General features: G+C 37.6%; 1 protein-coding gene across 3 annotated transcripts in view; it reads right to left on the bottom strand.

Annotated features, from left to right (window-relative positions):
• Window positions 1-25,966, bottom strand: part of TANC1 (tetratricopeptide repeat, ankyrin repeat and coiled-coil containing 1) — a 168,839-nt gene that overhangs the window by 57,577 nt on the left and 85,296 nt on the right. For all 3 annotated transcript variants that reach the window (XM_063429637.1, XM_063429638.1, XM_063429639.1), the window contains 4 exons: window positions 13,455-13,559; window positions 10,303-10,433; window positions 9,335-9,524; window positions 5,311-5,571 (listed from right to left, as the gene is read on the bottom strand). In XM_063429637.1, coding sequence (XP_063285707.1) covers window positions 5,311-5,571; window positions 9,335-9,524; window positions 10,303-10,433; window positions 13,455-13,559 — 687 coding nt within the window. The remainder of the gene's footprint in view (window positions 1-5,310; window positions 5,572-9,334; window positions 9,525-10,302; window positions 10,434-13,454; window positions 13,560-25,966) is intronic.

Here is a 25,966-nt window from a genome sequence, read left to right as displayed (position 1 = left end):
CTTGGCTGGGTTAGAAGGGGAGGTCAATAAGTTCAATAAGTTGCAATAAGTTCAGACAATATATCTGCAAGTTTTGCAAGCTGTTTTTAGTTATACCCTCAAAGACAAAATGCACACTTAAATTATATATATATATTTTATATATATTGTTAATACTGTACACCAGTCAAGCCATAAGACTTGCTTTTCCCACATGCCATGAAAACAATGGAGACACTGCTCTTACCTAGCTACGGTTATCTGGCCTTTCCATAAGTGAATTTTCCCCAACATTCTGGAATAAACCAACGACAAAACATTCTCTCTCTGTAATAATTACTTTACGTGTAATATGGCCTTTTCTCACCCATTTTACTTCCATTCTTATTAATTTTTACCTAACAGTTGCTAATCAGCTTTTCCTTGTGAGATGCATTGCTCTGATATGCTCCTATCCCCATAAGCTAGCCTCCGGTTTTATTCCCTACAATTGGCTCCAAGCTCAAAGAAGAAAGGCTTACACACTTTATGTATAAATCTAAAAGATCACTAAGTAATGTTACTGGCCTCCTTATCTTCCATTGATCTAACAGGAAGAGGCCTCCAACAGATTAGATAGCAGTGAATTATTAAACGCACTCTGGGAAGTTTCCCTCCTCCAGATAATATTCCCACAAACTCAACAGGCAAAGCAAAATCTCCCACATTTGTTCTGCGTAATCACAAATGTTACATAAGCCATCGGGTCAGTGCAAAGCAATGCAGATACTGTCAGGTATACGAGTATGTCACTGCTGTATTTGTCTTCCTTCCCTGGAACAACCTCTGACAATGGGCGATTGGTAGAATTCTAACAGATACAGATTTATGGATTTCTTTCTATGTCTGTTTTTAGACGTTCCAAATCATTGTTTTTATAAATGATGCCAATTGCTGCTGGAGAAAGCCGTCAGCTGAACTGCAACAGGTAGAGGTTAAAGGAGATAACAGAATTATATCAGATGTTCTAAATACTTCCTGTTTTGGAGAGGGCTTACTGTAGATATATCTAGAAATAAATGTGTTCTCTTTTGCTACGGAAATTATGCTGAATCATTTAGGAAAAAAAAAAAATGTAAGCTCTGTAGATTAGTGGACAATCAAATCCAGGTTAGACTAGTGTCCCTTTACAATTTGGACCACCGTGCCTGTAGAATACCTAGCAAAGCAGTTATGACATTGCGTGCAAGTTTATGAGCTAGAAGGACCCGGCAGCATCCTGCATTGAAACATATAATCAGGGTCCCGATAACGTAGTCATTTAAATGATCTTACATTTCTGATGCTTATCATACGTAGAGAGCTGTGCAGACATGTTGTGCTTTGATGAGTGTAATATTTTAAGCAATATAGGATATTTCCCAACCGTTACTGAGATGTGAATTTTATCTCATTACCGATTTATCAGATTTTTATTTTTCTTCTTCAATACACATCCCTTTTTGGTTGGAAAAGATGGTTGGACACATAATTAAAATACAGAAAGATGAAATATCCTTTAAAAAAAAAAAACATTTTAGCAAAATATGCTATAGGGGTCTCAGGGAAGTCATTTATTAAAGGAACACTATAGTAGCAGGAATACAAAGCTGTATTCCTAACACTTAAGTGTTCCAATACCCTCTTCTCTCTCACGGTACTGAAAGGGTTAAATAACACTTTCTTTCACTCACCTTATTCTCTGAAACTGCCCTGCTTTACATTGCAGGGTTAAAGGGGACAGGAATAATGCATCCAGACTACTTTAAAGAGATGAAGTGGTCTGGGTGCCTATAGTGTCCCTTTAAACATAGCAATATAATACAATGTTCTAATGCAGGTATTATGTGATGCTCAGATAGGTCCAAAAGCTAGATTGCCAAAGGCTTGCCGTCACCGGAATTAGACTTAAACTACTGTATGAGCATGAAGACACAAGAGATCTAATGTATCTCTCATTTTAAAACATTGCCTTACAACAGGGATAGCAAAAACATTAGATTTAACTCCATCCAAAGACTACCATGAGATTACTGAAAGATGAACTACTCTATCACAACCACTAAAAACACCTGTTTGTCCTCTAAAGCCAACAGAACATACCACTAGAAAGATACCGGAAAGCGGACTGCTGCTAGATGTAGCTAGGCCTCATCCAAGTACAACAAAATCCTCAAAGACCACAATTTTTTACTTAGACCCAAATTATTATTAATGCCCAGCAAGAAGAACCACTGTTTTTTTTTTTGCAATTATTATGCATTAAGCCCATTGCCCTGGGGTTCTAAGTGGATGCATTTAGGAAAGCACAGTCCCCTTGGCTCACACGTAGGTAAACTTACATTTACACTCTCTCATACCCATATAGCCAGGAGGGTCCCCAAATATCGGGCCATTTAATGCATCAATAAACACCACCCCCTTCTCCAGCACCCTGGGGCCTGGAAACAGAAATTAAACACAAGCTCTACAGACTTACATGAATTGGTTAATTTAGAGAACGTAGCGGTTACAAATACTTTTCAAGTAAATTAATAAATAAATCCCGGCCCAATAATGAATTGCCTCTTCAGGATCATTTATATAATTCTAACATTTCCAGACAGCTCTCTCCTTCATTGGATACCGCTCACTACTGCAATGAGGGATCATTAGGTTCCTGTAAGTGCCAGACGGCCTGCTATACAGTTTAACCCCTTAAGGACACATGACATGTGTGACGTCATGATTTCCTTTTATTCCAGAAGTTTGGTCCTTAAGAGGTTAAACACCTCAATCATGTCAGCTCCCTGTGTTGAAGCTGCACTGTCATTTAGGGAAGTGCTTCACTTGTTTCAGTCGGCAAGAAACAGAAAAAACAAACACATTGCAGCAGACACCTACTCAGTTCCCATCAATCCACCGCCTCCCTTAGAAAACACTGAATCCCAGAGATACTGGCTCAACTCAATGGAATGCAGGACCATTGGTATGTTTGGAAGAAGAAAAAAAACAAACAAAAAAAAAAAGGCACTTCCCTACATATACCAGGGCCGTCACACAAACTCTAGTACAGAAACGGATACGTGGGGTTCCTACTTGAGAATATATTTGGGGAAGGTGACTCCAGTGCTGCAAGAATGTGTCCACTTAGATTTTTATTCACACTGTCTCTGCAGTTTCCCAAGATGTTGGTTGATACATTTCTCCCCACTGAACATTCCAACTCGGCCATACAGATGCTTAGATGCCAGATCCACCACGGTTTCCTGGACACTCCGCTATTGCTTCTTCAGACTCTTAGGCAGGACATGAAAAGTACCACTCGGCTGCAAGTAGCATTTTTGTATTGGTCCTATAGAAATTACAGGACAGCACTCTTCGCACTGTTCATCATGGCGGACCTTGCAACTATGGATCTCTTCACACAAGCTTCTCGAAGCCAAGAATGAGCGGCTTAAACGCAACATGATAACAGATGGATTCTGAAAATCCCATCAACACAGACACTGCTTAAAGTGCACACTTCATAAAACATCATTGTTTATCTGCCATCAGGTAGCCACAATTCTATTGAACGTGTGCTCTGCTCAAAAGGAAACAAAAAAAATATACACGATTTTGGTTGATCACTCTAAAGATTGGATGGTGCTTGAAGGGGAAAAGGCATCCAAGTAGTAGCTAACTTTTAAAATTGTGTTTGTACAATGCTATCAAATGGGCTCCGCATCATGTTCTTAACACTTGTGTTGCATATTCAATCTGTATATTTTTGCACTTTCACAACATGTAGATGAAAATATCGTATTTAACACAAAGGGACAAAAGGTTTTACTGTGAGAACACTTTGTTCGGACAGTGTTATGAAGAGGAAATTGGCCTTTTGCTTCATTTTGAAGCTATCTGTTCCTCTGTAAACACTGTGGCATGTACAAATGACACAGATCAGGTTATGAGATGAATGAAACAGATTATGCTGAACTAAATAATGCATGAGAGGCTTTCTAAAGAAAGAAGAGGTTTAAAAACAGACTGGGCTAGTTTACACCATGTTAAACCAAAAGTATGAATGTAGGATGCCATTTTTGACCCCTTTACAAACTGCGGTCAGGAAAACTACTTTATATCACAATAGTCTTGGAATGTTGGGATTCATCATGAATGCTTATAAATGTGATTTCTACATTACCTATAAGGGACACTATAGTCACCAGAACAACTATAGCTTATTCGATTTGTTCTGGTGAGTAAAATCATTCCCTTCAGGCAGTAAACACTGTCTTTTCAGAGAAAATGCAGAGTTTACATCACAGCCAAGGGATACCTCCACTGGCCACTCCTTGATGGCTGTTAGAGGTGCTTCCTGGGGCAGTGCTGCACAGTGTGACTGACATTGAGTGTCTCCACCCTATGCATGGAGACACTGAACTTTCCTCATAGAGATGGATTGATTCAATGCATCTCTATGAGGAGATGCTGATTTGCCAGGGCTGTATATGGCTTGTGCTAGTTGTGCTCCTGTTCTGCCTTCTGGACCCTCTCAGCCAATCCAACTCTTTCCTATGATCAGTAAGCAGATGAGGGGCAGAGCCAACAGCAGATTGGTTTATAGGTAAGATTTTTCTATATTTGGGGGGGCAAGGAGGCTAGATGGTAGTTTTAAAACTATAAGGTCTGGAATATATGTTTGTGTTCTTGACCCTAAAGTGTTCCTTTAACTCATTTTAACATTAAGTTGTCCACAAATGTGATAACAAGAGTGAGCTAGAAGGATCTATGTTTTTAGAATGTTCACACATCAGAACGGTCCTAGCTTGCTATATGTCATATTGTAGAATGGCTCTTCCACCATTATGAGTGTGCACACCCCCTGCAGACTAATTATTTATAGTTTAAATTTGACAATAGCTAAAAGACACATGTAAAAATAAAATGATAGCCTTTAACGAGTCGCTCCACCACCATGCCCACTATAGATATATTACACTATAAGTTAATTTAGAGTAACATTTACAAACCATTACTTAGGTTTACCCCCTAAAAGACATTCACATCACGAATCACAGCACTCGAATGCACCAAATGTAATAATGGAGGGTGGGGTCTGACTACCAATTTATCATAAGAAAATAGCAAAGGCCCAACATTTCATTGGAATTATCAAGGAGGTCAGACGTGAGTATCAGTTAGATTCCTGGCTGTAGAGCAGGTGGAGAGTAACCTTTTGGCAATTAAAAAATGAAGGTTCTGTCAAATACACACATGAAAAAACATATGTATAAAAAAAGCAAACAAATAAAAGTCAGCAACCATGATTTTCCCTTCATTAATTACCTGCCACGGAGTTGGGTCGCTGCATCATCAGAGAACTGCAATTTTGTACATATGAAATCGGGCCTTCCCCACCAGGTGACTCCGTTTTTGTCAAACTATCCACTGAACTACAGGATTCCTCCTCCACAACTGGAGAGCAGTTATCAATTCTTCTCTCGTGCATGACTCCTTGAGGTCTTCCGGCCCTCAAACTTCCATCTTTGCACCACTCCAAGCTGGAACCACTGCGGTCATCATTTTCAGAAGAGCTTGTGATCGTAGCTAATGGATTGAGATAAAGAAACATGGCTTAATGGAAGAAGTCCTTTTAACAACCAACATGTATTGACAAAGCTATTTTTCAGATTCTGTGCTTGTTTTTCTCTTTTAGTCTCTACACTTTGAGAAAATCTTTGTGACCAACATCCTGTGAAAGTTCTAAAAGCGTTGGTAGAGCAATAATACAGATCATGACCGAGTTTTGTCACCGAGTCCTCTGCCAGGGTACCTGCAATCTAGGTCTAATGAAATTGCTGCAGATATTTCATTTCTTCTACAAAAGAACATCTACAGAAACTGAGTGGGTCCCACTCCTCCACAGCAGCAGACCAGACCCAGATTGCAGGAATGTAAATAAATAAAAAGCAACGGCTGTGGCTTTTACACGCACATGCATGAAGCGACTGGGACTGCCGTTAAACCTTTGGGCTATAGCAATACATTAAGTATTCAGATCTGATTACACCCAAAATAGAAAGCTTTCTTACATGTCCATGATGCACTTTGATTAGCCCTGAGCATTTTTATAAGTTGACTATATAATGCAGTTTAACATTAAGTGTAAAAAATTGTTTTCCAAGAAATATTTTTTAAAAAAAGTAACGTGGTTCCTATATCATATTTGCCTGACTTTAAAAAAAAAAAAAAAAAAAAATGTATTACAGGCAAGTGATTTCTATTGGACAAGGTTACAAATCACCTTTGTCCCAATAATTCTAATTCCTTGCATGTGTGCACGCAAAACTATACTGAATAAGACGAGTCAAACAACATAGAGGTTATTTGTTGATCTCAAGGTATCTAGTCGTTACAGGACGACATGTTGGGATGTCCACAGGGGCACCACCATTGTACTCAAAGACATTTGGATTTCTGTTTTAGAACCAGAAAATGAGCAGCATTAAAGTAGGTTACAGCAGCAGCATAGAACTAATGGATCTAAAGAAAGTATCCGTCACAAACGCCAATTAATCATTGGACAGAAGAAAATATAAACTGAAACAAGGACATGGCAAGATGTTATTTCATTACCCCTACTTATACCCTTTGTGTCACTAAAACATACTCCCTCTAGCATTTAAGCTCATTGAGCAGGGCCCTCCACCTCTGTGTTCCTGTACACCCATTTGTCTGGTTACAATTACGCGTCGTTTGTCCACCCATTGTACAGCGCTACGGAATTTGCTGGCGCTATATAAATAATAAAATAAATAATAATGCCCAAGAGGAAAAAAACCAAAACATTTAAAACCATTTATATCGGCAGGCAGGGACTGTCGGAATTACCACCCACTTACCTTAACTGTGGCTTTGAAGGAATTATTGCTTATGAATAACATTTTGGTGTTAAGTCCTACTGAGTACCCAACTCTAAGCCAAAAAGTTAATTATCAGTTTAATTTCTGACAAGTGTTACCAGAGAAGCCTCAGGGGAGTTGAAAGACCAGACATTCAACTATTCTATTCCTTTAATGGGGTATATCACATTACAGTATTTTTTATACATTGTTTCCTTAACACCTCTATTTTGCAAATATGTAATTGTGAAGTCTAAAAAAAAAAAAAGAATTGCTTTTCTCCAATTTCCCTCCCTGTCAATCATTGCTATAAGCTCAGTCCTTTGCAGTATGCAATTGGAGTATATACAGAGGATAAACAGAAACAATATATCTGTTTCCAATGCAATGTGTGCCCTGGTTGTGCCAGGACTAAACTGGATTGCAAACTCAATTGCTATATCACTAATGAACATTTAAAAAGGAATGGAACACAGGATGCCAAAATGGCTAACACGAGTTACAATGCACTATAAATGTGCGTTTTAATGGTGTTATTTCCCAGAGGAGTGATTGTTCCTTTTAACATAGCAGAAGTAGGATTGTCAACTAAATTCACATATACTCACAGCTCCACCATGTAGTGTTTCTCCATACAGGCAACGTATAAAGACCATCCAGTAATGAGGAGTCTCCATTGGAATTGTACTTAGAACTACAATGGATTTAGGGTTAGAAGGGAACCGTGGGGAGAAGTTGATAAACAAGAAATAAACTACCGGTACATTAACTCCCCAGAACTGAGGGGAAGCTATAGAGAGGCCCCTTTTCTACATCTGAAAAAATACACATACAAAAAAACCCCACAAAGTGTGCACTAACTTTCTTCTTTTTAGTTTACAGTTTTGTAATGATCTTTAATATTAGCTGCACGAGTCAAATCCCAAAATGCAATCTTTAGAGCATGCAGTCTGGCCAAATAATGCTTGTGATTTCACTCCTCCATAACCAGCGTTTTAGGACTCGTTCTCTCTCTTTCCTGTATTACTTTGTGGTTTCATTGCTTATCCGTGGTGTTGTGGGGTTGTTTCTATTACAACATATAGAACTTTGAGAATGTGAATTCCAGAAAAGCCATGCTTCCAATGGTTAAAAGGGAACCAGGGGAAACATGTTTGCACGTCTGGTTATTATGAACTAAACTATGCACTGTAGCAAATTAAAACCTGTGAATTTAGGCACGTATAGTCTAAAAAATTCTCCCACACCACTATAGTTTGAGCACTTTACTTGGATTTTAATTATTTATAATTCCGAGTTTAGAGAACACTCCTGTTGTATCCTCGATTTAGAACAGTCTAAGGATTTACAATACTATGACAGGCTGAACACCATAGGATATGTCTACGACAGCTGCCTTATCTGTCAATATCCGCACCTCTTCCATTTTCACATACCTTCTGATTTCACTTTATGGAAAAGTAATAAACCTTTGACAGAAATACATTTAAGATGGGCAAGTTGAACAAAATGTCTGATCTGTAATAATAGTGCTATTCGTAGCAACTTCTGCATTCATGTGCATCAGCAATCAGGAGCGTTCAAGGGGTTTTACCCTATTCTACTTAAAATACAAAACATGCAACAAGTTGTATCTTTCCATTGAGAATTAAATGGATGATGCATACCAGCAATGCAGGTCATAGAATAATTTGCTATAAATTTCTGCTTGGGCAACTGATATGTCTTGTTTCATTATATCTAAGTATTCCTGTAGGTAAAACACATTGACATGTGCAAATCATTCGCTTCTGTTTATCTACCAGCATGCCAAGGGGTTTACATACTTGCACAAGTGTTGCACTAACCCAGCAGAGCTTTGCAGGCTCTGAATTACACCTTTGCAACTTCATTGCTGCCTGTGGATTAAAACCTGCTAGGCCTGTACTATCCAAATTGCAGTGGAATTTGGGCAAATGTGAACCAGAAATAAAGTGGCAATTTTGGAAATAGATTGCAGGCAGTCAGAGAGGCACAGTGTCAATTACGAAGTAAGAATTAACCCTGCATACCCAGAACCAATGCCACTGCATTTTTAGTGTGGTGTTTGCCCACTGCTCGGGCAACTGAGAGGAAAGAAAGAGCACCAATATGTGTTTGATGGTTTACGCACATGATGCAATACTTAGAATTTGGCAAGGGTTCATAGAAAATGGTGTGGTCTAGTGATTTAAGATTTGACCTTTGTTTCTGAAGTTCAAGGTCATTTGCTAGCCATGGGAAAATGCAATATGACTCATTTTAGTGTGTTCCTATGTAAAGTTCAGCATAAAAAAATAATAATCAGATAACATTAAACGAAAATACCTCTGCCTTTTAATGTTGACTGACTGATTGAAAATGAAGGTAGAATCACAAAATGCAGAAATGAAAACATTAAGCACAAAGACCTATAACATTCCACATATAGAGACTATTCAGCTTCTTACCGATTATTCCACTGTCTTTGCTTTCCAGCGTTGAACTGGGACTGCTAATGGTTCCACTGGGGCTAGTTTTGTTTGCTGTCGTTTTGCCAATACCACTGTTTAGTGTTGAACAAGGACTGGATGCAGATGGGGATGCTGTGCTGTTTGTCAGCGTGGAGCAAGGACTAATCCCATGACTCGATACTGTACACTGCAGGAAATCAACATATAATTACCATGAGAGACAGCGACTGACATGCATTACATTTCCATAAAACTCTGTCTCTTACATAATGCTTTAAAGCTGCATTTTCTTTACGACCCACTTGCCTTTTCATTATTTCTTTCAACTTCCCCATTGAGCATTTAGCCATTTTATTGGTTACTAACTTTAGCCTTAAACAACTGCAAAAAAGTCACTTTTATTGCGTTACAGATACAGTCGCCTCAGCAGGGTTAGTCAGAGTGAATGTATGGAGTACAGAAATCTATAGCGTTGATGGCAACCATACAGCAAACACACAGCAGCTGTGTGTCAAAGTTTGTCCACTGCTTCGGTGTTAGCTGGGCTAGTATTAGTTGAACCCTTTCATAGTCATTGGACTACAAGTTCCATCATGCTTGCCCAGGCTCAGCTATAACACTCAATGGCAAAGCACCATGGGAGATTTAGTTGTACATCAACAGCGAATCTCCTATTGGCCACCCGGACCTAAACATTTGATTATATTAACTAAAACGGTTTACACACTTATTTAAATAGTACTCTTACTGCTCTCTCTGTAATTCCAAATCAGAACCACCAGCTGTAGCAGAAATGTCCACATTTTGCCTCTAGCCTATGTGGGACAACATGGCAGCCATATTGGATTTCCTGCTCATGGTACGTGGTTTTCTGCCCTGCAGTGTATGGCATTGCCGTTTTTTAGACCTCCAATAACTAATCTATGTAATAAACATTTGTTTTAGCATATGCCGACCACTCTTACCATAATTTCATTTTTCTCTTCCATCGATACTCGGGCCGAGCTAGGAATCCCTTCTCCCAACAGGAAACCCAGTCTTGTCATCAGTTCTTGAGCTGCAGGAGAACAGCTTGTGTTTTTATCCAGTGCGGCATCTGAGCAGAGGAAAAACAATAAATAAAAGTGATATAGATCATACGTATAATTAATTAGCTCAGTGACCTTTCATACTTTGGAACCGACCGAATGAGGAAATTAGTTGTTCCTTTATACACGCAGACTTTTTTTTTGCACGCTTCACATAAAAGAAATTTAGAGGAAAGCAAAATGATAATTTCTGAGCACATGCTTAGAAGCAGTAAGAGTGTCCATTGTATTCAGAGTTATCGGATGTGCTGATTAAGACACCATTTCGATGGAAGAAATATAATGTGCCCATTTATTCGGATAACACTGCCTTCTACAGAAAGTAGGACATCAGAAAAAATATATCAACGGATGATTAATCAATGCATCTGTATCCATGTGCTAGTTTAACTCTAAATTTGACAAGGCAGTTGGTTGTTTTGGTGGAATTCTTGGAGTGAGAAGGAATTTGAGGATGTAAGGGTTGTAAACTTGCTCGCTCGCCTTCTCCTTTGGTACTCTTGGGGTTAAGAAAGCCACAGGGTTTAATTCTAGTCTGAGAACTGTAGCAGGCTCATTGCGAGTCTTGTCCCGTCCCGCTCCCACATACACATTCATTAGTTGTATTCTAATTACGTCTGCCTTCCTGTCAGATCTCGGAGATGTTGGCGTGAACTACAGCTTACATAGCCGAATTAATTAACCCTCAAAAGAAAAAGAAAGAAAAAGAAAAAGAAAAGAAGGGGGGTGGGGGGGGGGGGAAGGGGAATGGGGAAGAAGAAAAAGGGAACTTCAAAGAAGCCCACATAGATTACAAAGCTTCCCTGCCTGTCCCAAACTGACATTTCATATTTAACTGTTCCTGAGTAAAGTATAATGGACATGTTTTGATGCAGCCTCTGTGTTGAGAAACAAGCGTTTGCAAACAAGATAAAAAAAATACTATATATAAACAAATATAAAGAAATTTTAAACAGACCAAAAAAAAATAGAAATTAGAAAAAAGAAAAAATGAACAACAAATAAAAAAGTAAATTAAAATACAATAACAGTTTTATGATGTTGTGTAATGGCCCACATTTGTATTAACAGATGTATATTTTATTGTATAAACAGTTGGCATACCGGGGGAGATGAAAGGATTATGAATATAAACAATATATTTTATCCCTATGGAAATGAAACACACTGTGCCCAAAAATAGGAGTTATATTTATAAATACACAGTCCCAGGATCCTTTTTTTCCCATACACAGAGCCCATTCACTTAACCTTAGCAATGCCATAGCAGCGAGCCTTTGTATATGCAAGGTTGTAGCCATTTATCAAGACTAAGCCATCCTGCCAGCCAGAGCGGTTTATACCTGTGCATGTTCACTAGTTCAAAAGGACATGTTCTGACATCTCCTTCACTTGGGAAGCAAAAATATCAACAAAAGCATGGAGGAGGTAAATAGAATGGTAATGTATAGGAGAAAGGGGTAGTGCAGTACCTTACCTCTTCGTCCATTCCCTAATGTTATATTACCCTATTTTAAGTTAAAGGGTGCAGTCTGCGCCTGTGACTGTGGAGTAGAACAGCAAGGCTGGGAGGAGCACATGTTCAAAACCTGCCTACATGAGGAATGACCACTAAAATTAACTCGTTCAGGGCAATCCGGAGGCATCGATTAAGGAAGGATGTTTGAGGAAGCTGCCTACAGCGATTCTGCATAAATGTGGTTAACCGGTAATTTATTTTAAATTTCAAAAAACACTTTTTTTTTTTTTTAATTAATATGACAGCATTCCTTTACTATGATCTTCCCAGACTCACTGCTGTCAAATGTGCTGAATCTAGCTGTTTGAAATAGCCGGAAAACTTAAAAGAAAAAAAAAAAAAAAAAAAAGGTAGTTTGGCAGCTGCTGGTTCTCTGTATTCTAGATTCTATTCTGAACATATTCCTCTAAACAGATCTTCCCATGGAGTTCCTGCTTTCTGAATTCAGCCAGCATGTCACCCCCCATCACAATTCTTTTTCGTTCCACCGCCCAGAAAGTCAATAGCTTGCAGTCAGAATCCCCCTTTGCCAACTCTGAGTTGTCATCCCACCCCTGGGCAATGTTCTTTGGCAAGGTTCCAGCCATTGAGCACTTGCTGCCGTAACCTGACTGGCATACAACAGCAACACTTAACCCTTGGAGAGCCTGCAAGCAACAGGTGCTCCAACAATACAGGAATTCATGCTGTTGAAAAGCAGAAATATTTAGCGCATGTGGGAGCCTTCGTCGACATGCCTGTAGCAAGCTGTTGAAGCCCCAGCATAGTAATTTTATCCATCCATCTCACAGAGCCCTGACCCAAACGCATAGTTTTTCTCACACTTTCCAATGTATGGGATCTGACACATGAACAATGCACAGATTTCAAAGATTAACCAGCATTACATTTCATACAGTTCCTCTGCCAAATTATTAAAAGATTTTAGACATCTATATATTTATCTCTACAGCCTGTGGCCTCCAGCCCGAAGTTACTTTTTTGTCCCTCTGGTGCCTAGTGGGTTACCTCTGATGACTGGCTGAGCAATGTTGGAAACATAGTTCACAGAGATCGAAGACATCTGGGGTGTCAAAGCTAGCCATCGCTTAACAGGATGCTTCTAAACAATAATGTTGAAAATAAAATATAAATAGAAAATAGAAATATATCTCCTCTAGATAGGGTGACTCCATCAAATATGATTGAAAACAAAATGCAGAGTTCAGGGCAAATGCCAGAGAAAGCTAAAAACGTCCATACTCAGTGATCACAACTCTTAAGTATATACTTGTATGTAATGGTTTGCCCAAAGTGTAATGCAATTGAAAGTTTTAACTCTATGATTGACAGATGCTATTGAGTTGCTTGCTCCACAGTAAAGGGTTAAAGGTTTCCGCATTTGCCTATCTGTCTCAGTGACCCACTGCATTAACCTCACTTAGGTTTTAGTGGGTGGGTTAGCCCTCCTATTAAACCTTCTGTTTCCAAAGTGAAAGAGCCGTCAGTCAATAAAAAAAGGGACACTTACCATTCTGGTTAGAATCCGGCAGCTCAGAGACTTTTCTCAATGGCATAGCGAGGGCATCTCCAGGAACTCGGGGACTTTCAACGTACTTGGGCTTCCTGATTGGTCCTGCAATGAATAAGGATGGGGCATGTCTTATTCCATGTGTGTATGTGAGAGAGAGAGAGAGAGTTTTCAGTACATGCTGCCCGAGTTCTCACACTGAGATTAAGGCTTCCTTATCCGCACTGCACTGCTGCTGAAAGCTCTGTGCTGTCTGATGGTTGCATTAAGACTCACTTCTGGTATGTAAAACATGCCCAGGAAAATGACAAGCAATTAGCCTGCTAAAAGGATCCTGAGCAGCTTCCAAAAAGAAAGAGGTGGGGGGGGGGATACTGCTCTATGCTTTTTCAAAAGCACCACTTTGCAAACACTTATCTCTCTTTATTAATCAAGCCACAATGGACTTTGCATCATCTGCAAGAAAAAAAAACCTAATTTACCACAATGGGAAGTCTCAGAACTCCCAGCTTCCCCTTTGCACTTATTTATGTCATTAGTTACTTATTGTGAAAGGTGCCGAAACCTTTAACACACAGGTCCCCTTTTTCTGAATTCCTAAACTATAAGGTGAGCTGCATCCAACACCCCAGAAATGATAGGGTTACAGCTGGTATAACGTCCTAAGAGGCTCTGAGATTCTGCTACGGAGAGTAAATTTGGGGCAAAGTTTCTAAACATGGTGCAGTCACCATGGAAACCAGCGGAATGTTAATGCAGACTGCTCAACTTTTAAAACATTGTTAAAGCATTAATACCTTTTTATGCAGAGGTCCCAAATAATCAACCTCAAAAAAACAAATATCAAGAATCTAGATTTTGATTTAGATTCTTCCCCCAGAACATCCTTAAAACATTACAAGGCTATTCTAAAAACAGAACTTTTTAATAATTTTTTTTTAGGAATTTTAAATTCAAAACTTTTGGAAAAAAATTGCCAAACTGGAAAAATGTTAAAAGTCGGCTATGGTATTTTATCTTTACATTTGTAATTTGGTTTGAATTCCTGACAGTTCACAGATAAATGATTAACTGTGTATCTTTCCTGGTTAAAGACTTTGTCCTATCATTGTGATTGTAAAACTATGATGGTTAGAAGTCCCTTGCTACCAGTCCTATAGTAAACAGATCAACAATACAAACATGCATTCCTCAGAGCTGTTAAAAATAGCAGAGACTTCACACATTCCCTGCTTCATACATTTTATTCTAGAAACAGAAAACTAACAAAACTAAATGATATACTAAATGTCCAATCGGGGGGGAAAACCAAAAAAAACAACATCCGCTGGACTTTTAATGAAAGCCATAGGAATTTACAGTTTGTTACCATATTTAACTATGTGGTGAGGACAGGAATGTAAAACAATGCCTGGAAACAATTAAGGAACACAATACATTTCTTCCTGTGGGGTATGTAAAACAAAGCAAATCACACTGACATCTAGTGGACAATCACAGTAATTGCATTCACAAGTGCCGGTTTACTTGTGTATCATTGTAGAACTTCATAAAAGCACAATTAAATGGCTTAATTAACAGACAAGTAAACATTCAAAGTGTGTAGGAAAAAAGAAGAAAAAAAAAACGAAACCCAAAAAACTACTTGTCATTGAATACATATCTAAAAAAGGGGCATGTATTGTAGTGTAAAATCTATTTTTATTTTAGCATACACAGGGGAGTCATTTTGCATTCAATTACATATCTAACCAATTCAATCTTGAAAATCTCCTTAATCTCTAGTTTAAGATTCAAAACAAACTTTATTTTCAGTGGTTATGCTATATTTACCACAGTGTTCGGTCATCAAGCAATTTGTTCATAAAGTAACAGTGCTACAGTATTCAGGATATAGAATTTTAATCAAAACTGCATAGTTGAGGGGGGGGGGGGGGGGGGATTGTTAAATTGTTTTCCAGGCAGGGGGGCATGCTGTAAATGGTAAAATTGGATAGCCAATATATTGTTTCGTGAATTATCTAGGCAGTTACAGATACTTGATTCTACGAACATCTGTGTTTGCAATCTACAGACCCCCCAATTGATGTAAGAATTTCCTTCTAAGAAAGTACTTCGTAAGGCCTAGAATTAGAGCTATTTGTGTGTTCAACCATATCCACCTCATATTAAGTGTACCCACACTTCTATATAATTTTGTTCAGGAGAAAAGGGGCTTTCATTTCACATAAAAAAAAAATATATATATATATATATATATATATGACACAATTTAATATGAAGAAAATCCCCAAAAATGTGTGAGAAATAATTTTTTAAGCTCTGCATAACATTTTAACCTTTAATGTCATAATACCGTTTTTACTGCAATTAAGCTCACATATTTGTATGTTGTGATGACCCACGAGTGCAACGATGCACCCCATTACAGGGTCAAATATAGGGCTTTCCGGAGTACATCAGTACCCCCTCCCCCATGTACAAGTTTTTATGAGGTTTTGGAAATGTACAGGGTTTAAATAAAATTCTCTGTACTTTCTGCTTGGGTTTCAAACTGGTCCCTCAATATACAAATATTAAAATCAGATAATTTTGTAAAATAATGCATGTATGGCAGGGTGTAGTGGTTATGTTTTGAGTAAATCTTTCATTTTAAGTTATGCTCCTTTTTAAGGGGATTTGCAATTTTAAACAGGTTTATTTAATGATACACAGCACTGGCCAACAAGCAGCCGTAAAACGTACAGATAAGCAAGTTTAGAATGATTTGTATATTTTAAATTTTAATGGGAAAAAAAGAGAATATTGAGTCTCCCAAATACAGAGACCCAAACACCAAGTGATATAAAACTAGTTATATCTATTGGTGTATTTATTACAGGCATTAATAAAGCGCCACCATATTCCACAGCGCTGTACAATTGGATGGCACAATCAGGAACAAAAAAAACTAGAGTATTTACAGTGTAAGTGTGCCTTGCAGTGGCCTCTCTGTGGTGTGGATGCATTCGCTTTTTTTCTTGAATATTGATTACAGGTTTAACGACTGACTTTACAACTGACCTGTTAAACGACGACTCGGATTTATGACCAGCTCTCTAGCGCGTTGATTCAAGTGTTTCCCCACGTTAGAGAGCTGGTCTATACATAGAAAAGATCATAGACTAGTAATGGCACCCCAAGAGGGCCATGTCCACACACACCAGACCATCTACATAACCCGACCCTCCTGAGACACACTGAACAGGGCCAGGTTCTAAACACCCAACCTTCACTGTTCACACGCCATATAGGGGCCAAGTGCAACAACCAACCTCTGACAACCTGAACAACCACTGTGTTAAAATGCTTCTGCTATGTTACTTTCTTACTTTATATTGTTGGTATAATGACTGCCTTGTACGCAAGATGCCTCATGGAAATGCCAAATTGTTCTATGTTCATGACTAACGTCTAAATGTTCCTATTCTTACTTTCTTGGCGATACGGTCAATTATGAACATAAAATTCAACAAATAAAGAATGTAAAAAAATAAAATAAAGAATAGAAGTACACCAGAGCCGGGAATCCTTCAAATCTATGTTTGGGGAACATTCTTTGAATATAGATTAGAAGAATTCCCTGCTCTGGTGCATTTGTCTATATTTGGGGAAATGTCCCCGAGAAAAGATTTGAGAGCTTCCCTGCTTTGGATCACTTTTCTATGTTCGGGGTAAATTTCACTGAACATAGACCTGCACTGGTGGGCACGCTCTGTATCTCATTCTCACTTACCGACCAATTCGTTTTACGACCGTGTCACAAGAACGGAACACGGTCGGTAAGTGAGGAGCGTCTGTAGAACTAGAAGGTTATACCCTGCCAGTTCTAGTGTTGGACTTAACAGGTTCAGAAACCCGCTGGTGCACATCTTGTAAGTAGGAGAAGGATCTCAGAATCTTTTACTTGTCTTGTATATATATTTTCTTTTCAAATAGTTTTTTTTTTTTTTTTTTAAGTTTTTGCAACAAACGCTTTCATACCGCTTTTGCATAAACTTCTTGTTGCGTGATAGGTCCTTATGTAACTGTGCCTGAAATGGCATCCTCCTTATCTGGGCAAGGAGCAAAGCTTTCCAGGATAGACTGCATATCAATTCAAGTGAAGCACAGCACCCACACAGGCAGTAGTACTGTACCACTAGCGGCACAACCAAAATAAATGCCGCCTAGCCTTTAAAGGTTTCAAATGGGAAAGTGGCCTATATTAGCACTGCAAAGGGCATCAATAAACTAGACAGCTGGAAATATTCTACAAGTCAGCAGTTTAGGGCTGAACAAGCTCAGAGCGTTGCGAAAGGGCTCTCGTATGGGTAGAAATGGCATGTAATAACCTTGCCCAACGTGGGACAGCAGTACAAGAGTCCCAAATCAGGACTGTCCAGCTAGATCTGGGGCAGTTGAGTGATCTCAAAAGTATTCTCAAAGTAAAAAAGAAAAAAGTATTTGGTGACATTGAAATCAAAGATGTAGGAAAAGCACATACAACAAACAAAGGTATTCTAAAGAGTGTGAGCTTTTATTATTTTTTAATTTTATTTAACATGGGAAATTGTTTTTTCAAACCTGCTGGTAACTTGAAAACGGAATAAAGAGTTACATATTTGTGTGTTACATAGAACAATTAATATTTTAGTTATATTTTTTTGGGGGGGGAGAAATACATTATTCTACATGTTTATATTGTCTTCTTTGTTGATGATACAAGTTATTTCCATAATGTATACATGTCACCCTTCACTTCCCCTTAAGTGAAGCCAGCGATGAAATGGATTATGTTTGCACATGAAATATTCATGGTTTGACGGAGGAATCCATCCTTGTAGGACATAAAGTCTCTGGAGCAGGAGAGCTGGTGGTAAGTCAGGTCAATTCCAACATCGATCACTCTCCGTTTGTGTTTACAGCTTTGTTAAACAGCCCTGCAGTCTAAACCAGCACATTACATAGACAGACATTACATGGACAACATGTGACCTTCTTTTTTTTTTTTTTTAATTATGTCTTTATTGAAAAAGTTTTTCATTATTATTTGACATAGACAACAAGTATGCTGAAACTAATACAGATCAACAAGTGTACACAAGTATCAAACAAATACATAAGTGATAGATGGTACATGATCAAACACAGTGATCGCATGTTCAATTATAGACCCGCATGACGGCATACTAACATAGATTAACCACGACAAAACCAAAAACAACAACAACAAAAAAAAAAAAAAAAAAAAAAAGAAAAAGAAAAAAAATAAAAAAAAAAAAAAAAAAAAAAATTTCCTTAGAGCATCTTTTCAAACAACTCCCTTTCCATGGACTGAGGTTATTGGCTTCTGTTTTAATTTTATCCCTTCTTTCTCTGTCTATGCAGATATCTAATTTAACCATAGGGGAACTATCCAAATAATATATTATATTTGTCTAACCATTCACAATACCATCTCTTTTTCTTAGAAGTAAAAGTCGCATTATTGATCAACTCATATTCCATTGATAATTGGAATCTAATTTGGTCTATCAATAGTCGTTTGTCAAACGACTTAGATACTTTCCAGTGTCTTGCGATAATGATTTTAACCGCAATCAAAGAATGAATGGCAAAACAAAAATCTCTTTGTGAATCTAAAGACATATTCAGATGTAAAATAGCCGAAGCAGCATTCTCCGGAATTCTATTTGTAGTCATTAATGAAAAAATATTAAACGCCCAAGACCAAATAGACTTAACAGCTGGACATGTCCACCAGATATGTATGTACGTACCTAAATGGCTACCACATCTCCAACAAGTTGGATCAGAAGAGTGAAACATTTTAGCTAGTCTAGCAGGTGTATAATACCATCTATAGAGAACTTTGAAGTGGCATTCCGACAGGTTCAGACAATGGATATATTTATTCACCCGAGTTAAAGAGGAATTCCAATCGTCTAAAGAAATTTGTAGTTCTAAATCTTGTTCCCACTTCTTAATCAAACTATATGGGGACTCTTTAAGAAGTTCCATCATTGATAAGGCGACAGCCATGCTTTTTTTAATGGGTTGAGACTTAAATATAACTTCCAACTTTTTCGCATAGATAGAAGACGATTTGAGCACATTTTTATGAATATAGTTTTTTATCCGTAGATAAGTAAAAATTTCCCTGCGTGGAATGTGGAAAATATCACTAATGCTCTGAAATGGCAAAATATTATCTCCTTGCATAATTTGTGAAAACTTTATTCTATCAGCGTTAGCCCAGTTCTTTAAAGAGAGATCTTCTATAAGAATTTGCAGTATGTCTAATGTGCATGATTTGGGTATCATATTTCCTAGGGCTAGTTTTTTCTTAATTAGTAACCACTCTTCTAGAATTTGGAATAGTATCGTTGAGTTCTTAAACAAATTCATTAGAGAGTTCTTTGTAACTATCCACATCGAATGTTGCAGTCTGTCTGTTTGGACCATTTCAGATTCAATATTATACCATGGTTCTAAGACCTGCTCAGGGTCCTGAAGGAGATAGATATGTCTAATGATATTAGCATGATAACTGTAGGTAATACTAGGAAAGTTTAAACCCCCGTTAGACAGTTTTCTAGTTAATATCTTTTGAGCAATTCTAGGTTTTTTATTATTCCAGATAAAATTATTGAAACTGGATTGAATCATAGCCAGCCAGGGCCCAGGGACTTTGAGTGGAATCATAGAAAATAAGTATAGCCATTTAGGCAATATATACGCATTAATAATATTTATTTTGCCTTGCCAGGAAGTTTCTAAATTTTTCCATCTTTTTAGTTTGAGATTCATATTTCTCATAAGGAACATTATATTCCTCTCCATTATAGCTGTCACTTTGGTAGTTATATATAGTCCTAGATAATTTAATTCCAAGTCTGTCCATACAAATTTATAGGCGTGGGCTAAAGTGTTTACCAGGTCGTTGTTCATATTCACATACATTACTGTGGATTTGGTTATATTTAGCTTAAAGTTCGAAATTATAGAATATTTATTAATTTCGATCATTAAAAATTTTAGAGAAGACTCTGGGGATGTAAGAGTGAGTAACGCATCGTCCGCGTATAATGATATTTTAGCGTCCATCGAATTCGTATGGACACCTTGGATCAAAGGATTATTCCTAATATTGATTGCCAAGGGCTCAATAGACAAGATATACAGCAGGGGGGAAAGAGGACATCCTTGTCGTGTACCGTTTTTAAGTGCAAACCACCCTGCTGTGATATTTGGTCCTACCGTTCTCGCAGTGGGGGAGGAATACAGAGCCATGATGGCGTCGTGTATCCATCCAGTGAACCCAAATGCAATAAGAAGTTCGCTAAGATAACCCCACCCGACCCTGTCAAATGCTTTTTCGGCATCTAATGACAGGGCCAGGAAGGGAATCCGATATCTGTTGGCCCAGTCTAGAGTGTCAATTATTCTTCTAGTATTGTTTGATGCCTGCCTACCCGGGACAAACCCTATCTGATCTGGATGGATCAATGTCGCAATAATAGTCTTTATTCTGTCAGCAATTATGGCCGCATAGATCTTCATATCCACATTAATCAAAGCTATAGGTCTATAATTACTAGGGTTGTTACTAATTTTATCAGGTTTCAATATCGGAATAATGTTAGCCTGTAGTAATTCAGTTGGAAAAAATTTGTTTAGAGCTATTTGATTAAACATGTCTGTTAAAGGATTAATTAATAAGGACTGCATCTGTTTATAATATAAATTCGTAAAACCGTCAGGGCCTGGTGTTTTATTAATAGGGAGTCTATTTATTTGGAATTTAACTTCATCGGCCGAAATAATCTTGTTTAAAATTAATAGATCATGCGCTGAAACTTTTGGGATCTGCGTGTCCGCTAAATAGTTTTGAATATCCATTAGATTAGGGGACATTTTGAGGTTATATAGATCTTCATAAAATTGATTGAATCTCTCCCCTATTGCAGCGGGTGTTGAATAGACCTTTTGGCCATCTATCAGTTGTTCTACTCGATTTTTCGCGTGGTAATTTTGTAGTCTTTTTGACAAATTTTTATTAGCTCTATTACCTGTACCATAGTTTTTTAATCTTAGTTTGTAAATATTTAATTTAATTTTTTCTTCCACTTTTAAATTAATTAGTTTTTGTACTTCATTTATTTTAGTTTTCATTTCTGCAGATGGATTTTGTTTATTTTGCTTAGACAAGTTATAGAACTCGATATACAGATCAGATAGGGTCTTACCCTTCATAGACCTCGTTATATGGGCTAATTTAATTAGATAGCCTCGCATAACTGATTTGTGTGTACACCAGTTATTTGCCGGCGATGTATCAGAGGAGCTGTTTTCTAACCAAAAGAATTTTAATAATTGGATTAATTCTTCCTTATTTTTCGTATCATTGATAAGAGCATCATTCAGTCTCCAAGTAGTACGCACCCTAGAAGATCTCTTGCCAAAATCTATTAGAATGAGACTATGATCAGACCATAGACTCTCTTTAATTTCGATTGAATTACATAAGGGTATCGAATTTGCATCTAATAGACATAGATCAATACGTGAGTATGAACCATGCGCACACGATTGGTGGGAGTAGTCTTTTTCCAGTGGATGTAATAGTCTCCAAATATCATGTAAATTATATTGTTTACAGATGTTATTAAATTTTTTAGACTGTTTGACCATTCTTTTATCAATTGAAGTAGTCGGGGAATATGTCTTATCCATTTTAGGGTTCGCCACACAATTAAAATCGCCAGCTATAATTAGATGTCCCTTAGATACTTTATCAACTCTATCCATTATAGATAGAAACTTTGTCATAGGGTCAACATTCGGTAGATAAACATTTACTAAAGTATAGGGCAATTTATCCATTACACAAATGATAATTATATATCTAGCTTCTGGGTCCAATTCGATATATTCAATTTGCAAATCTATATTACTGTTGAAAACAACTGCAACTCCTCTTTTTTTCTTGTCTCTTAAGGAAGCATGAACTATATTATTAAATTTGTCTCCACCCCATCTTTGCTTAAGACCCTGCAACCAATGTGTTTCCTGTAGGAATGCCACTTGGATGTTATGTTCCCCAAGAGTATCATATAATCTGCTCCTTTTTTTATTGGTATTTAAACCTTGGACATTTAACGATAGAAATTTTAACATTTCTGTTTGTCAATAAGATATTCGAATATACTTATATTTAAACCCCCAGTATCCATATACAGGAATTTTACTGTCTTTTGTTGTCCTGGATTTAACAAAAAATTCATATGCTCTATAAAAGGAAAAAACAGACACATAAAAAAAAAACAACACGACAAAGCACCAGACTACACCAAACACGAACAAGTTAAAATTGGATCGGAACAGATCCATCATCTTCATCCAGCCGATGGCTAGAGAAAACGAGGAAAAAAAAGAAAAAAGGAAAGAAAAAAAAAGAATTAACCGTAGATCTCTGATAGTGATAGAGATCAACGGAAACAGTGTAGTATCACTACACCAAGAGGAGCAAGCCGGCCACTAGGCCCAGAGAGCTGTCCTAACAAAGTCAACTATAAGTAATATATAGATGAGGAGAAAAAAAAAAAAAAAAAAAAAAAAAAACACACTTGTCAAACAAAGCTTATATCATAATTTGTACATTGTGTGTCCCCGAAATCTACATCGTGACCAATTTCTTAAATTATTCTATTGTTAAAGCTATTATTCTACTATTGAGGCTATTATATAGCATATATACTATTCGTGATTAGCCAAAAATATTTATTAACCTCGTGAAGATATTCACACATATCCTATTTCATAAAAAGTATATCGCTATACTATATTGTGTTATGTCGTTTTATCAATGTGTCCCTCTATTATATTGTATTGTGTCATTTTATCCCTGTGAAACCGAATATACCCGTGGGAATCCTTCTGCAGTAGTATTAACTACATAATAAGTAACTACTTATATAATTGTGACATTACACACATAACTGTTGTAGAGAAAAAAAAAAAAAAAAAAAAAAAAAAAAAAAATATCTTAATATTAATTTGACCTTTTATACACCTAATTTACAGTTACCTTCCCCCTTCTTTCTTCAATATCTCATTCCTCCACCCTGTCTTTTATATTTTGTTTGTGCACCTTTACTATTTCCATTTTCTCTTTACCTTTTAACCTTGCTCCTGTCTTAAAAGTCAAGCATTCCTTTAAAGTAGTGTCTTTTTAAATTAAATTCAACTGTGATGCACCAACCATTTACTAACACACGTGAATTTACCAAATTATCAATAGATCCCTCAGTATTCAAAACCTATAATAAGGCTTGTTATCCTCAGTGACCATTTCATTAGGCTCTTCTAGGGGAGAAATGTAAACTAAAAATTTCTTTTCCTTTTTTCCTTCCATTTCTCCCTTTTCTTTCCTTTCTTTTTCTACCCATTAACCCTGAGGGGGGAGGTTATTGATAATTCTTAACTATCATTGCACCCATAAGCCCTTGACAATTCACGTTGCCCGAAGGGCAGCGTGAGAGAAGACAAACAAAAAAAAAAAAAAAAAAAAAAAAAAAAAAAAAAAAATGCATATATATTCCGGTTTCCAACCCCAACCTTAGCCCTTAGATCATCTATTTACAAAGTCAAATTGTTCCTTTTCAGCCAGTCTATTAATTTGGTATTGGACTCAAATAGCTCTCTTTTCCCTTCGTATGACAGACTTATTTTAAGAGGATAGAGCCACCTGTATTTTATTTCATGTCGTCTGAGAATTTGAGTAGCTGCGCTAAACAATTTCCTTTTTGTTCTCGTATCAAACGATAGGTCCTGAAACACTTTTACATTTTGGAAACACCCCGAGGTTAACTGATTCTTCTCTATATTAGCACTGCAAAGGGCATCAATAAACTAGACAGCTGGAAATATTCTACAAGTCAGCAGTTTAGGGCTGAACAAGCTCAGAGCGTTGCGAAAGGGCTCTCGTATGGGTAGAAATGGCATGTAATAACCTTGCCCAACGTGGGACAGCAGTACAAGAGTCCCAAATCAGGACTGTCCAGCTAGATCTGGGGCAGTTGAGTGATCTCAAAAGTATTCTCAAAGTAAAAAAGAAAAAAGTATTTGGTGACATTGAAATCAAAGATGTAGGAAAAGCACATACAACAAACAAAGGTATTCTAAAGAGTGTGAGCTTTTATTATTTTTTAATTTTATTTAACATGGGAAATTGTTTTTTCAAACCTGCTGGTAACTTGAAAACGGAATAAAGAGTTACATATTTGTGTGTTACATAGAACAATTAATATTTTAGTTATATTTTTTTGGGGGGGGAGAAATACATTATTCTACATGTTTATATTGTCTTCTTTGTTGATGATACAAGTTATTTCCATAATGTATACATGTCACCCTTCACTTCCCCTTAAGTGAAGCCAGCGATGAAATGGATTATGTTTGCACATGAAATATTCATGGTTTGACGGAGGAATCCATCCTTGTAGGACATAAAGTCTCTGGAGCAGGAGAGCTGGTGGTAAGTCAGGTCAATTCCAACATCGATCACTCTCCGTTTGTGTTTACAGCTTTGTTAAACAGCCCTGCAGTCTAAACCAGCACATTACATAGACAGACATTACATGGACAACATGTGACCTTCTAATCTTATTTATTTTTGTGTGATTTATACACTTTCCCTCACTCTGATCTGATCCCACAGTTACACTGGATCTAGATATGTGATGGGCTAGAAAATGGACAGACTTATTCACTAAAAATGTGAATTCTTGGGAACTCAGAGTGAGTTTAAAAATTTTAGGTCCAAATAGCTAAAAACATCAATGATTTGTTTGAATAGTTTTAAAGTCCATTTCTAAAAGAAAGAGAAAAGGCAGTGTTTGCATTGCCCCTAGGGACTCCTCCAAGTGGTCACTCCTTAGATGGCCACTGGAGGGGCTTCCTGGCTCAGTGTTGCACAGTAGGCAGCCCTGCCGCTCAGCGTTGCCACGCTCTGCATGGAGACGCTGAATTTTCCTTATATAGATGCACTGAATCAATGCATCTCTATGAGGAGGCCCTGACTGGCCAAAATGGCATTTGGCACGCCCCCATGGCGATTCTAGCCAATCCAATGCTTTCCATTTTGATGATGTCACAAAGGGGGCGGAGCTAGCATTGGCAGAGCCAGAACCGGCGGACCCACGCGGCACTGGAAATAAGGGGAGTTTTAAACTTTTATCGGTGGGCTAAGGGGGGGTGGGGGGGGCAAGCTACCTAAATGGTGGGTTTAGCACTATAGGGTCAGAAATATATGTTAGTATTCCTTTAATGTTCTAGCAAATAACTAACTTTGGAACAACAGATGTTTCAGAAAAGGCCTGAAGGCTGACTGTGCGTTATGCAAAAACACCATGAGTGCCATATTAGCAGAAGACGGAACTGGTGAACATGGCCACACGATGCAATTCCACAGAAGTTTCTATAAAATT

Source organism: Pelobates fuscus, chromosome 8, assembly GCF_036172605.1.
Source record: "Pelobates fuscus isolate aPelFus1 chromosome 8, aPelFus1.pri, whole genome shotgun sequence".
Classification (NCBI taxonomy): domain Eukaryota; kingdom Metazoa; phylum Chordata; class Amphibia; order Anura; family Pelobatidae; genus Pelobates; species Pelobates fuscus.
This window is presented reverse-complemented; position numbering and strand designations above follow the sequence as displayed.